The 15,408-nt window shown below is 37.2% G+C and overlaps 1 protein-coding gene across 9 annotated transcripts in view; it reads left to right on the top strand.

Moving 5' to 3' along the window:
* Positions 1 to 15,408, top strand: part of LOC121313538 (receptor-type tyrosine-protein phosphatase mu-like) — a 273,535-nt gene that overhangs the window by 107,435 nt on the left and 150,692 nt on the right. For all 9 annotated transcript variants that reach the window (XM_041246205.1, XM_041246206.1, XM_041246204.1 and 6 more), the window contains exons 4-6: positions 2,385 to 2,463; positions 6,656 to 6,771; positions 8,681 to 8,855. In XM_041246205.1, coding sequence (XP_041102139.1) covers positions 2,385 to 2,463; positions 6,656 to 6,771; positions 8,681 to 8,855 — 370 coding nt within the window. The remainder of the gene's footprint in view (positions 1 to 2,384; positions 2,464 to 6,655; positions 6,772 to 8,680; positions 8,856 to 15,408) is intronic.

Genomic DNA, 15,408 nt, shown 5'->3' with positions numbered 1-15,408 from the left:
TTTTTTTTTTTCTTCCCAAAACTTTTTAAATTGCTGCTGCTTCGAAGCTGTATAAATATGGCTCATAATATGTATGCGCTTTATTATGTTAGGATGTGTCACATGGAATACAGACGTGTTGCTGGCTTTGTTTTACAATGTATAGAATAGTAGGACCTCGATAATATTTTTGATAGTTTGGTGAATCTCCACAATACGTCACTTTAAGTGTATGTGTAGACCTTATTCCTGTCACAGATTTGTGTCACAGAAAAATTTGATGAACAAAATGTTATTTATCATAAAAACAAACCAAAGGAAAAAAAAAGGTGTAACTTTAAATGAGGTCACATGTTCAAGTTGTGTGAATGCTGGACCTTTTTTGTGTCATTTTTAAAAGCCATAAAAATGCTGGACTGCATGTATGCTCAGGTTTAGATTTGCTTATTAATAAACATATTTTTATGCAACTTGCGTAATTGGAAAGAGAATGTTGCTAAATACACCACCTGCAAGCCACCCAGTCATTCTTTTTCTTCTGGATGTATTTGTAGTCATTCATTTTGCAATCTTGTAATAATGGGTACTGCTGCACCTCATAAATTAACTTTTCTGTTTCGAGATGTGACTTGTTTTGAGGCGTGACGTGTTTTGAGGCTTGTGTTTGACATGTGTCAAGGGTGTTAAACCCTGCTTCTGATCGGTCAGTTTCATTCCAGTTGTGCGACGAAAAACAAAATGGAAACGGTTTCTATTTTAGCTAAATGAAATTTTCTCAAAGCGACGTCGCTTACTGTTGATGTAGATACTCCCATTTGACTGCAGTGACTACTAAATTATTCCAGTGAGGATGCAGCTTTATTATTAATGAGGGTCAAAATATTTGTTCAGGGCAGTATGCATTTGGTGTGAAGCCAAGAGGCTGTCAGTAACAGAAGGTACTGTGGGAAACCTTTGTGTGTAACCTTTGTGTGTGTAAAAGTGTTTGTTTTGCTGGTAAACGGCTTAGTTGTCCAGTGTGAGTTTAGAGTGGAAAAAGTAAAAAGTGTGGAGTGTGGTGGGGCGCTTAGGTCAGCCAGGGTGTCCTCGGCTCACCGTGCACCAGCGACCCCTGTAGTCTGGCCGGGGTGCTTGCAGGCTTGCCTGTAAGCTGCTGCTGCCCAGAGCTGCGTTGTTCTCTGACACTGTAGCTCTGAGATGGTTGCATGGTGGGTCTGCAGCTTGAAAAGAAGCGGTCGGCTGACAGCACACGATTTGGAGGACAGCATGTGTTTGTATTCGCGGCTCCTGAGTCAGCGAGGGGGTGATAATAATTGGCTATTCTAAATTGGTAAAATAATTGTCTATTCTAAATTGGAGACAATGATACAAAAAAAAAAAAATTCAACCACTGCCACAAACGTTCATTTGGAACTTTCTGGCTAACACCCATCCCCCTAATATGAGGAACACTCATTATGCTTATCAGAGGAAGGGCGAATCATGATACTGTGATGTTAGTCTGTTTCCCTATATCCTGTTTGGCAGAAGGCTGATGCAAAGCATTTACAATATTGTGGCAGGCAGCCAAGTTATGATGATGTTGAAGCAACTGAACCCCTGCTTTTTAACCAGTTGTTTCCTGACTGATAAGCCAGCCAAATATTTTCCAAACAATAAAGGAGACATTATGTGGGAGTTTGATTTGGTCGTCTGCAGAATGGATTAGACGTTGTGACTATTGCGTGTGTGGGTGTGTGTGCGTCCTGCAGATGTTATGTCAGGTGCAGCAGTTTTAAGGATGCCAATTTTTATATAGTGAGGGGTTTATACAAGTAGTATATAGACATACAAAAGATTGTACTGCATCCAGAACGTCAAACACTGGTAACAAATTCTGAAGCAGAAATGCTTGTCTGTTTGACTTTCTTTTTTCACTTTCTTACCTATGTATATACTGTACTTTACTTCACTTTCATACCTATTGCCTAAGGTACTTCATGCAAAGCAGCATTATAAAGTACAGCACCAACAAAGGCCTCTAAGGTATGTGGATTACAGTACAAGATAGAGCATTCCTGTAAAGAGAGAATACATGGCTCTATATTCAAACATCAAATGTGGAAGCAATAAAATATGCACACTTATTATACTGTATTTGAAGTATGCCCTTTAAGCATTTACTCACACTAGGCAAGTTACCAGAGATTACAATAGTATACAATATTTTTATAGTAATTGCAGTACTGTCTTTAAGATAATACTGAGGAAAGTACTGTAGAATGAGTTGAGGTTATTTTGTATAGTCATTGCTATTGAACAGTGCTGAAACATGTTATACCATACCCGTAATGTGAACAAATTATTTAAAGTCTACTCTGTATTCATTACAAAGTTTACTGAAATCGCTGTGTTTTGATTTTCAGGTTCTGTTTGAAGTAGTCACATCAGGACAACATGGATACTTGGCAATTGATGACGTGGTCCTCCAGGGGCATCAATGCAGTAAGTCATTTTGTTTTAGGAAACGTACAAAACTAAGGCCCAGATTATTTTACCCCATTTCATAACATATGCTCTTGTACTTCTTACATGAAAAACTTGAATGCAAGTTGCATATTGGTACCAATGACAGCCAAGAACAGTTACGGTAGTGCGACAGGACATGTGAGTGGTGACATTCCAGGGTTTTGCCCTGCCCCCTATTTACCTGCAGGACTCTGCTCTGCCCTGCTACAAGTAGACTTTCTTTAGCGCTGTTATAACTGCAGGTAGAAGGTTATTACAGTGATTTCAAATTGCAGTTAATTCCTTGAGTGCTGCTAAATTGTTACATTCAGAATTCCATGTGGGGCTGACATATTCCTTAGACTTACCACCATTTTAAAAGATTTGCACAGCTTAAAATTAGCAGGAGGCAGAAGCAAAAAAAAAAAAAAAAAAAAAGGTTCTGTTTTTCTTTGATTGTTCAGGTTAACAATTTTTCCAAATCCAGTAGGTCATCCGTAAGTACATTGAAAAGACTGCAGTGTGTTTTTCTTTACTATTCATTAAAGAAAAAATACTATACATTTGTAAAGTTGTTAGTTCCACAGCTCAGTGGCAGCAACCACTTTCATTCTGTTCTGCTACTCTTTCTGCATTCAATTCCAGTTTGCAAATATATCCCAGGTTCAATGCTTTTTGTCTCACTTGTGCTATTCAGGGAATTTTTCCAGTCACTGAGTTCTTTTTTGGGGATTCATTTGTATTTATTAATATTCACACAGCTCTGTTATTATTGTCAGCACAGTCTGGTTTACTTTAAATGACAACAACTTAGCCACCATTACTTTGATTTTAATATACCTTACAGGCCAGTTTTCCAGTTTTTGTTGCCCTGCTCAAAGACTCTGTGGACATGAGCTTATTGATTCCAGCAGGGGCAGAGACAGTGCCAGCACAATACAGCTTGTGTCTTCAAGATTTCTAAATTTCTAAGCTTATATCAAACGAGGAAGTTACATTGTATCGCACTGATAAGTGTTCAAGTGCTTTGAGTTGATCTTTTTGTTTTTTTTTTTGTTTTTTTTTTATTGTAAAATCAGGTAACTGATTTCAGCACAGTTTCCATTGCAGACAAGACCTCCTTTTGTATTTTGTCATCAACTGTATCTTCCCTTTGACATATATATCCATCAATAGAATTATGGAGTGATCAAATGGCTGAGTGATTCGGGGAGCATCAATTAAACATGATTGACTCTAGGTGGTGCACATGCCAGACACTGCCTGGAAGCTTCTTAGAGTATTGAGGGCTGAACTCGAAGCACATTTATCAGTAGAGGTTAATAATGAATCGTGGATCCATTTTATTTAAAACTCAGACAGATAATTATTATTCTTTAGTATTAAGTATTTAGCAATACAAATATAAAAGAAATGGGAATTTAATACATAAAATCAAATCTAACAGCAGACTACTATGCCAAAACATTCAGAGACAACGACCGCACAGTCGCACATTTAGGAAGAAGTTAAATATATCTTCTTAATAATGAATCGTGGATCCATTTTATTTAAAACTCAGACAGATAATTATTATTCTTTAGTATTAAGTATTTAGCAATACAAATATAAAAGAAATGGGAATTTAATACATAAAATCAAATCTAACAGCAGACTACTATGCCAAAACATTCATTCCTTGACGTGCATTTAGGAAGAAGTTAAATATATCTTCTTAATGTGTGATTTATTTCCAAAATCCACACTATAAACATCTGAAGCAAAACAATAGTATGACACTGGTCATGTTTTAAGTTAATTTTAACTTCCACTAACTTACTCTACAGACTTGCTAAATCCGTATAATGTGGTCTTCCAATAGTAACATATGAACACAGGGAGTGTATAATAGACTGACCAGATAGAAACTTGCCAAGTAACAGTTTATGTTTCTGTCATCTTCCTTTTGTATGTATGGGTAGTTTGTCATTTTATGTATAAACCAGACAATATGGCATACCATGCAGGGGTAGGATTTACAGGTGGTCCTGCCTTGTCACAATGTTAATCAAAGTTGCCTCACCATAGCCATTACGTCTGTCTACAACGTACAGCAGTCGTCTACAGATCAACACTATTAGAATCCCTCACCCCAAACCTTTAAAGCCACAGTATTGCCTTTCGCCCTACTGTTCTGCCCTCCTCCTCCTCCTCCTCCTCCTTCTCGCCCCTCTCGGATTCCGATCTTTGCTCCCTGCTTCAGAGCCATAAACCCACTACGTGTGCTCTGGACCCCCTCCCTACTCAAATCTTCCAGGCTGATGCCCCTGCTCTACTCCCTTTCATTTCCTCTCTTCTTAACACCTCTGTACTCTCTGGCTGTTTCCCCTATGCCTTCAAACAGGACAACCGTCACACCCTCTTAAAAAAGCCCTGTCTTGATCCCTCATCCCTGCCTTATCCCGTTCCTATCTAAAACCCTAGAGCTAGCAGTACATCATCAGCTCTTTGCTTTCCTGTCAACACATTACTATAAGTTAATGTCACAAAGACGGCTATAGTGGGTGACGTCAGACCAGAAATGAATACACAGCACTGTTAATGTTTGAATGCGCTGCTGTGCGGTTTATTATTACCAGAAAATAAAACAGTTGTATAAAAACACTGACACCAAAACAGGACACGGCACTTGCGGCCAAAATAAATAGACAAACAAAATGAGTAGACACTAACAAAACAGGGTGGACGAACGCTACACAAAACAAGTACAGTGCTGGTCCTTTTAGCACTCGTAGCAATTGATATAGTTTACGTTCCTCCTCTCTCTCCCGTTCTCCACTCCCAAACACACAACCCCGCGTGAGTGAAAACATGCTGCTATTATATAGCTGTACCGAGACTCGATTGCTAATCAATCATTCAATTGGAGTCTCGGTACAACTGCACGTGAATTAATAGTGCAATTCCCCGTGCTCACATATTACTACATTTTGTAAGTGCTGTGCAATCCTCGTGTCTAAATACAAATATACATTTTAAACCACTTGTGTTACACAGACCCATTTATATCCTGTGTACCAGTGACTATACACCAACATTAATATACTACACGTAACATACCACACAAATAAGTTACTCAGGGGTGGGGCATTTTGCCACAGTTAACTGCTCTTAGTCATACTCTCTCTTAAATGTAATTATTTACTGTATTCTTTATTTTGCTTTTATTTTAATTTGATCTTATTTTCTACTGATTTTACTGTACGTTATAAGTTCCCTTATCTGTTATATGATATTCTGTAATGTGAAATTTTGTAATGTGATCATTTGTACTGTGATGTTTTGTAACAATTGTAAGTTGCCCTGGATAAGGGTGTATGCTAAGAAATAATAAATACATAATAATAATAATAATAATAATAATAATAATAATAATAATAATAATAATAATAGAAGGTGAACACTGCAATGAAAGTGCACATTTTGAATAAACGTAGCTGAATACTAGCTGAAGTGGATCCTGTACCACACATATCACACTTGCACAGTCCACAGTTACATTTACCCACCAGATGTGGCTGGCAGCAAAGTAAACTGATTTCCAGTTTGTTTTAAGAAAAATAAACTTTTCAGCCTGTTTCGTGTCTGTGGTGCCAGGAGTCTGCTCCCATGAATGTATGATTCTGCTACCTTGTTTTACTTTCCATCCGTTCACTGCCAGCTGCTGAATTGAATCTGGACAGAATATTCTGTCTGCATGTTTAGGAATTCCTGTGAAGAGACCACCAGACTACCTTGTATGGTTATCACACTTTATGAACTTGATTGCTTGGTGTTATTTTATAATGTTTGAAACTCAACATATTGATAACTCCTTCAAGTAGATTATTCTTCATTTCATTCATCTTGTAAGACATTTCTGTATAAACATAATTTACCGTGATGGAGGTTTTCTACAGGGCTCTTAACTGAAATTCAATTGAAATCTAATCTAAAGTACTGAGACATTTTAAAGGTTGCTTTGCAGTGTTATGTTTTAGAAAGGCTATTTTAAAATTATATAAACATATGGATGGGCAGGAGTGGTGGTGAAGATGTGGGGTTTGTGACCTTTAAGAAAAATCCTACCCCCGTTACTTTGAAGGACCTCAAGGAGAAAACTGGGATTTCTAATAAAAACCTTACATTTCTTCTTCTTTTTTTCCCCCAGTAAACACCCCTCACTTCCTGCATATAAAAGGTGTGGAGGTCAATGCTGGGCAAACAGCTACTTTCCAGTGTTCAGCCAACGGGCAGCCCAAAGACACCTACAGGCTCTGGTTACAGGTAACACGCTTGACTATTGCCATGGCAAAACTATTGACTGTTGCCTGTTGATTTTAATTTACAGATACAAAACAAAAAATGCTTTTGTGTATTGAAAAAAAACATTAATTGGAGTAAATTATTATATTATCATTATTATAATATTATTATAATATATTCCTTTATATTATAATTATTATTATTATAAATTTTTAAAAAATTTCGGCACGAAAAGCTGATTGTCAGGTGCTTCCAGAACGCCATCAGCACATTTCCGATCCACCGTTGGAGATTATATCCTATATATGTAAGCTGCTGATAATGTGCTATACATTTTTGGCATTTGTAAATACCATTTGTTTGGTAAATGTACGTTGAGGAAGATATTTCAAGCAATGAAGGCATGTATATGGAAAGCTAATGCAATGTGCCTGTCCAAATATGTAGTATTTATATTGACCGCTATGGCCAGAAGCTTTGCATCACCTAGAGTTTTAGGATTGAGACATAATAAAAAAAAATAAAAAAAACTATATGAACATAATTTAGATATTTTATTTAACATCATGTAGTCAGAGAAACTACAAAATGATATCGCAAAAGTCTACCCTAGCCATAATAGCAGTACAGTATTTCATGTGTCACATTTTTCAATTTGTCACTTTTATGTTAAGTATAAACTGCAAAGTGGTATGTAATTCAATATGTTAACGTCACATTATTCAGTAGGTTTCATATGATTTTATGATGCAAAATTAGTTAATTCTATAGGGTAGCGATATATACAGTATTATTTAAATAATAAAATAAGATCTAAGAAGGATACAGGGTATAAACATTCAAAAGGTGCATCACACTCTCAAGTACAATATGTACCATATTAATATTTTGTTCTTCTAATAAATTAAAGAAATGCAGCCAAATACAGTGCTGATTGCAGATTACGTTACCTGTATTTATTGAGACAGAGTTCTGGTTGACTTTATTAGACCTTAAACAGGAAAACTAATGGTAAGTTCGGTGTACTGCGCCTTGGCTTTGTCTAATAAGCAAACTGTCAGAACTGATCAGCATACGCATATGGTTAAAAAGGTCATTGGTGAGATAGTTTGTCATTTTAGCAAACACGTCCTCATGAGTGGTTGCAATAAAACACACACGTTCACATACCATAAATCCCTTGATGACACTAATGAAGAAATATTTACAATTAACACATGTTACCCATCTGCCTTCTTTCTCATATTGTGGCTGTGGGCAATGCAGGTTATATTCAGAGATGGAAAACGCATTTAAACAGTTGTTCCTTTTGTTGTTATGATCTTACTGTACTACATTATAGCAAAAAAATAAAAAATAAATCCAGACAGTTGTAGATACAAATAAGATTCTTTGTAAATCATCTGTCATCGTCTGCAGGAATGAAAAAAAAAAAAAGTAACAGCTGATATTTATCTTGTTTCGTCAAAGTGTCAGTGGCATATTCAACTGAACAAATGAGCATACAATATGTTGATATACTGTTTTGTATTGCTTTGGAAAAAAAATAAATTCTTGACAGTGGAAATTAACTTTTGTTATAAATGTCAACCTTTGAGTTTAGATATAAAGTTGTTTTAAGAAACAGGTGGTTAGCTGCATTACTGTCACTTCTTCACATTCAGAGGCTTCCTCAAACTGTGTTGCCTTAAAGCAACACTGTAAGGGAGAGTTGAAAATGGATGTGGGGCAGTATTTCAACAGCAATAGAAGATAACCTAGGATTCATCATGGCTGTGTTTGTAAGATGATACAAAGAAATAAAGGAACTTAATGAGTTAATGAGTTGAAATCCTCGCAACACTGGTCTCGTCTAATGAGCTCCATATTTTTATATTAGCTCGGTTTCTGAAGACTGTTGAACTGATTTTTCATTCATGTCATTTTATAGGGAATTGCTGGGCAGGAAGCTCCAATGAAGGACATCAAGCCATTGAACACACGTCGTTTCCTAGCTACATTTAATGTAGTGAACACAACTAAGCAAGACACAGGGAGCTATCGCTGTTTAGTTCACTCACAAAAAGGAGTTGGATTGTCAAATTATGCTGAACTGGTTGTAAGACGTAAGTGATCAGAATTTATTTCCATCTGAAACCACAATATATCCACAACAATGTGTAAGAGCTGTCTAGATAAAGCCATACATATAAAGGTTTCCAAAGGTAGAACTAATTCTTAAAAAGCAAACAGGCAAGCCTTTTCTAGTTGGAAGTTTGCTTGAAACGTGAAGGGTCGTGCCTTTTGACTTACATTCTAGATTAGATCAAGTTTAAACATCTTAAAACCTGTTATATTTTGAATCATAGTCATTTTTGATTGATTAGTCTTTTCAGTCTGCAGGATTACAGTTTAATACCTTTTTTTGTAGCATATAATTACAATTTACTCAAGTAACCAGAACCAGTCACAACATTTGCAGAGGGTGCATTGACTGATGGAACAGTCCAGTGTTATAATCAAATTTGTTTTCATTTATTATAATTTATTTCTTTGCAGATTTATTTAATGGTGTGTTCGGGTAATTATGGAAATATCAATGGTCTGTGCCGCTGTTTTCATTAGGCTGCCTTCAGGACAAAGAGCGTGACCTCACCCTTTCATTGAAAATAACGCGTGCATAAATCCGTCACACAACCTTAATTTTATAGCTGTTTTCTGAAGAGTTCAGTTTGGTCCTATGGTTAATATTTGACATGCATGAAACAGTGAGGGGTAATAAACCTTTTATATATAGAACTCATAGATAGGCAAAACAATAGTTGTTTGTGCCTTTTGAGGTAGGGTTATGGTGACACAAGCTGCATCCCTCATTATCAATAATCTGAATTGCATGCAAACTGTATCCTCCCTCCCCTGCCTAATAAAACTATTGTTTTAAATTGTGTGATGCTTGCTGTGGTGTGTCGTGTAACCCCCCCCACTTTGTTATTCAGAGGTACAGTATTAACAATGCAATGGCCCAAAGCTACTTAAAAATTATGTGTTATGTATTCTCTACTGGGAATGCATTTTCCCACCAAAGAAAGTCTAGTCAAGCACCTGTATGCATGTACTTACTGTACACTTATGTACACACAGACATCCAATCCAACTGGGATGAAACTTGGTTGGACTTTCTTTCTCACACGTTATTGAGAGTAACATAATATGGGATATATGGAGGAATCTGTCTGTCAGCCTACCAACCATCTGGATATTCCTTATAAATGCTTATCTTATTAAAAGCATAGAAAAGTGTGACAAAGCGTAGTGAATGCATGGGGAAGCATAGGTACGCTTTGTAAAGCCCTGAGAAGTATAGTAAAGCATATTAAAAAAAACAAAAAAAGACAGTATGGTAAATTAATACTACAGGAAAAATAACAGTACAAATGTACTTACATGTTTGTAATATTTTCTGTGGTTCAAATCCACACAACAAATGGTCCCAGAGATACAGCACCAACCAACACATCAATCACTGACTACCCTTTTATTTATTTATTTACATTTTTATAGCGCCTTTAGCCAAGGCACTTTACAAGTTTAAACAAAACGGTACAATCAAGAAAAATGGTTGAAAAAGAATGTAAGTTTATTGGGGTGGGGGTGGGGAGACAGATTACTTGCTTAATTGAAAGCAGATGGTCAGAGGCTAGGTCAGGGTCAGCGAAGCAGGGTCACAACAGGAGGTCAGGGGCCCGGAGTATTAATAGGATGGGGTAGGGAGAAGAGATGCGTTTTGAGGGAGGAGCGGAAACTACGTAGTGTGGGTGACTGTTTTAGGATAACAGAGTCTATTCCAATGAAGGGGAGCAAGAAGGGAAAAGGAACGGAAACGGGATTGGGCACAGGGCAAGGGTGGGACCGAGAAGGACAATAGTGATTGGGAGCGTAAGGGACGTGGGGGAACATAGTAGGTGATCAATGCAGCCACATAAGGGGGGGCAAGACTGGAGAGATTTGTACACAAGGGTAAGGAATTTGAACAGGCAATGAAAATAGACAGGGAGCCAATGTAGCTGGAGGAGGAGAGGGGAGGTGTGGAAGGAATGGGGGAGGTTGAATATGATACTGGCAGAGGCGTTTTGAATTTGTTGCAATGGTGTATAAGCGTAAGAGGGAAGGCAGAGGTGGAGGGAGTTACAGTAGTCAAAGCAGGTGAAAATGAGGAGTTTAAACCAGGAGTTTAGTAGCAGAAAAGGAAATGGCAGGACGTATTTTGCTGATGTTGAATAGATGGAAATGGAAGGTGTGTGTTATGGCCAAGATATGTTCAGAAAGGGAGAGGGTGGAGTTGAAGATGACGCCGAGGTTATGAGCAGAGAGGGATGGAATGAGGGACAAGGGAGGCAATGAGATGGTGGGGCAGGGTGGGGGTAAGGAGGGGGAGGTGAAAAAAAGGATTTCAGTTTTTAATGGGTTGATGAGGAGGTATTGGAGGTATATGACATTTCGAAATCTTGAAATACTATACTACTGTTATGCCTTCCGGTAAACTTTTGCGATATAATTTTGTAGTTTCTTTGATTACATGATATTAAATGAAATATCAAAATTATGTTCATGTGTGTGTGTGTGTGTGTGTGTGTATATATATATATATATATATATATATATATATATATATATATATATATATATATATATATATATATATATAAATTATGTATAAATCCTAAAGTTATAGGTGATGCAAAACATTTGGCCATAGCTGTATGCAGTCAGACTTTTCAGATCTCAGTAATGCTCCTCAAGTGCACACAATCAATTGATGTTTCTCATTGAGTTTATTTTTCATGAGGCTCCCAAGCAACTGCCAGCAGGTTGTAACACAGAACAGTGAGACTAAAAACAGTATCTAAAACAATGCACTTTTAAATGTCTCCTGCTTCTTGTTTTAGCAAGACTCAAAGAAAGTATGTGAAAAAAAAAAGTTAATTTATCCGAAGTACAATCAGTATGGTACAGGGACTTTTATTGCCACACAGTGTTAGATGAAACACAGTTCTTTCTCGCCACTTTGTTATATTACGTCCCCGCGACTACAGCAAGAAAACATAGTATTGATCAGGTTTTCCAAGTGCTTTTGAAGGAACAGACGCTGTTCACAGAACAAGTAACAAAGATGACACAAGACTGAATGGACCCATTGACTTGTCAAGCCATCTGATACAGCTTTACAAGCTCTCTTTTTAGTTTGTCAGGTAACTAGATTGAAATGTCACTTTATCTCTAGTTAATCCTGGGCCGGGGATAAGACCTGCCAGATTGACCAATTATTGTGACATTGTTGTCATTTTGTTTAGCAGGAGGTTTCTTACCAGCCCCCGAAACTGATTAGGCCAGCCAATTAGTTATTGCTGTACACTGCATGTCTATAGATGAATATGTATGTTACCTCAAGTTCTGCAAAGATGAGTCTGAGAAGTTGTCAGAATATGACATTCAGACGCATTAACCAGTTTGATTTTGCATGGAAGCTGGGATTAGAGAGGAGTTTGGGGGCCTTAAAGAAGGGCATAAGAGGGCAGCCATCTGTATACGAAATGACCTAGATTTGTGGGCCCTTGCTTCAGCCACTGCTTCTTAGGAGATGTGTTAACTTGAAAAGGCCTTCTCAGGACATTACGTTTAAAGGTATTAGTGGGCTATATTTGTTCTTTTAGTTTAATTCTTATACCAGTGAGATGTACTTCTGCTTTACACAGGGTTCCCCATAGTGAGAGGGCACATACCCACATTTCAGATCTTCATTCACACAGTATCAAGAGTGGATGATGCAAAACAGTAGATTAAAAATAATAATTAAATTTCCCGATCTGGGTACATGTTTGTATACAAAGCATCCATGCACAAACATTCCAGTCCTTTGCATTTACTCGCTTTGTATTGCTTTATGAATATACACATTTGTTCTTTGCCAACATAGATGTCCATTTGTTTGTGTAAACAAATAGAACACAAAATGTGGATTTTTAAATATGTTTTAACACTCAGGCCTTTTGTATTTTGAGAATCATGAGTTTGATGTACAACAACAGTTTCTTGTTTTTTTTTTTAATGGCATTCTTCTCTGCAAAGAGAAGACAGATAGCTTCGAAGGAGGGGAATGCTTGAGATGCACAGGTCCTTGATTCAGCTAGGAAGCACAGCAGACTTGGATGGCACAAACTGGAGGAGAGCCTGCAGCAGCAGTGTCTGTCCCGGTGGGAACCGTGTTAAGGGTGGGGTTAGGGACGTTTCCAAAGAGCTGAAATCCAACCACAGAGTATATATAGTTTTTATTAATAAATGTCTATCTTGTATTATTGATGTGAAAATGAGAAAAAAACTAGGTTATTCATTGTCTCATGGTGCAGAACCCAGAGAATCCTACTACGGAAACCCATTCATTCTTCAATGAAACTGTACAGAACTTATTAAAATCACTTCTGCACGGAAATTGCCCTGCTAACTTGCCTGTGTCAGAAAGCCTTGTGTAACAATACTGCTGGCATAAGATGCATCTGTTGTACTAATTAATTAACAATGTACATGTAAGATGCCATAAATGACTCACTGTTGTCTGTGTTGTTTATTTGTCCTATTCCTATTTAAGAACATAAGAAGATAAGAAAGTTTACAAACGAGAGGAGGCCATTCGGCCCATCTTGCTCATTTGGTTGTTAGTAGCTTATTTATCCCAGAATCTCATCAAGCAGCTTCTTGAAGGATGCCAGGGTGTCAGCTTCAACAACATTACTGGGGAGTTGATTCCAGACCCTCACGATTCTCTGTGTAAAAAAGTGCTTCCTATTTTCTGTTCTGAATGCCCCTTTGTCTAATCTCCATTTGTGACCCCTGGTCCTTGTTTCTTTTTTTCAGGTAGAAAAAGTCCCTTGGGTCGACATTGTCAATACCTTTTAGAATTCTGAATGCTTGAATTAGGTCGCCGCGTATTCTTCTTTGTTCAAAACTGAACAGATTCAATTCTTTTAGCCTGTCTGCATATAACATGCCTTTTAAACCCGGAATAATTCTGGTCGCTCTTCTTTGCACTCTTTCTAGAGCACCAATATCTTTTTTATAGCGAGGTGACCAGAACTGCACACAATATTCAAGATGAGGTCTTACAAGTGCATTGTACAGTTTTAACATTACTTCCCTTGATTTAAATTCAACACTTTTCACAATGTATCCGAGCATCTTGTTAGCCTTTTTTATAGCTTCCCCACATTGTCTAGATGACATTTCTGAGTCAACAAAATTTTTCATAGATTCCTTCTCCAATTTCAGTATCTCCCATATGATATTTATAATGTACATTTTTATTTCCTGCGTGCAGTACCTTACACTTTTCTCTATTAAATGTCATTTGCCATGTGTCTGCCCAGTTCTGAATCTTGTCTAGATCATTTGAATGACCTTTGCTGCTGCAACAGTGTTTGCCACTCCTCCTATTTTTGTGTCGTCTGCAAATTTAACAAGTTTGCTTACTATACCAGAATCTAAATCATTAATGTAGATTAGGAATAGCAGAGGGCCTAATACTAATCCCTGTGGTACACCACTGGTTACCACACTCCATTCTGAGTTTTTTCCTCTAATCAGTACTTTCTGTTTTCTACATGGTAACCACTCCTTAATCCATGTACGTGTGTTTCCTTGAATCCCTACTGTGTTCAGTTTGAGAATTAATCTTTTGTGCGGGACTTTGACTTTCTGGAAATCTAAATAAACCATGTCATATGCTTTGCAATTATCCATTATCGATGTTGCATCCTCAAAAAAATCAAGCAAGTTAGTTTGACACGATCTCCCTTTCCTAAAACCATGTTGACTGTCTCCCAGGTTACTGTTACTATATAGGTAATTTTCCATTTTGGATCTTATTATAGTTTCCATAAGTTTGCATATAGTAGAAGTCAGGCTTACTGGTCTGTAGTTACCTGGTTCAGTTTTGTTTCCCTTTTTGTGGATCGGTATTACGTTTGCAATTTTCCAGTCTGTCGGTACCAAGAGACCGGTACCTGTGTGTCAAGAGACTGCTGCATGATCTTGGTTAGCGGTTTATAAATAACTTCTTTCATTTCTTTGAGTATTACTGGGAGGATCTCATCCGGCCCAGGGGATTTGTTTATTTTAAGAGCTCCTAATCCCTTTAACACTTCTGCCTCGGTTATGCTAAAGTTATTTAAAACTGGATAGGAATTGGATGACGTGGGGCATGTTGTCAGTATCTTCCTTTGTAAAAACTTGTGAAAAGTAATCATTTAATATATTTGCTATTTTTTTTTCTTCATCTACGATTTTGCCATTTGTATCTCTTAGACATTTAACCTCCTCTTGAATGTTCTCTTGCTGTTGTAATATTGGAAAAACATTTTGGAATTGGTTTTAACCCCCTTAGCAATGTTCATTTCAGTTTGTGGCTTGGCCTTTCTAACTTCCTTTTTGACTTGCGTTTGCAGTTCTGTGTACTCTTTCTGTGTACTTTTTTTGGTCCCTTTTTAATGCTCTGTAAAGTGCCTTTTTTTGCTAAATATTTTTTTTTAAATTGATCTATTAAACCATTTTGGCAATTTAGTTTTACATTTAGATTTGTCTACTTTAGGGATATAATTGTTTTGCACCTCTAGTACTACATTTTTGAAG

This window comes from Polyodon spathula, chromosome 3 (assembly GCF_017654505.1).
Source record: "Polyodon spathula isolate WHYD16114869_AA chromosome 3, ASM1765450v1, whole genome shotgun sequence".
Classification (NCBI taxonomy): Eukaryota; Metazoa; Chordata; class Actinopteri; order Acipenseriformes; family Polyodontidae; genus Polyodon; species Polyodon spathula.
The sequence above is the reverse complement of the archived record's forward strand: the minus strand, read 5'-3'. Positions and strand labels throughout refer to the sequence as shown.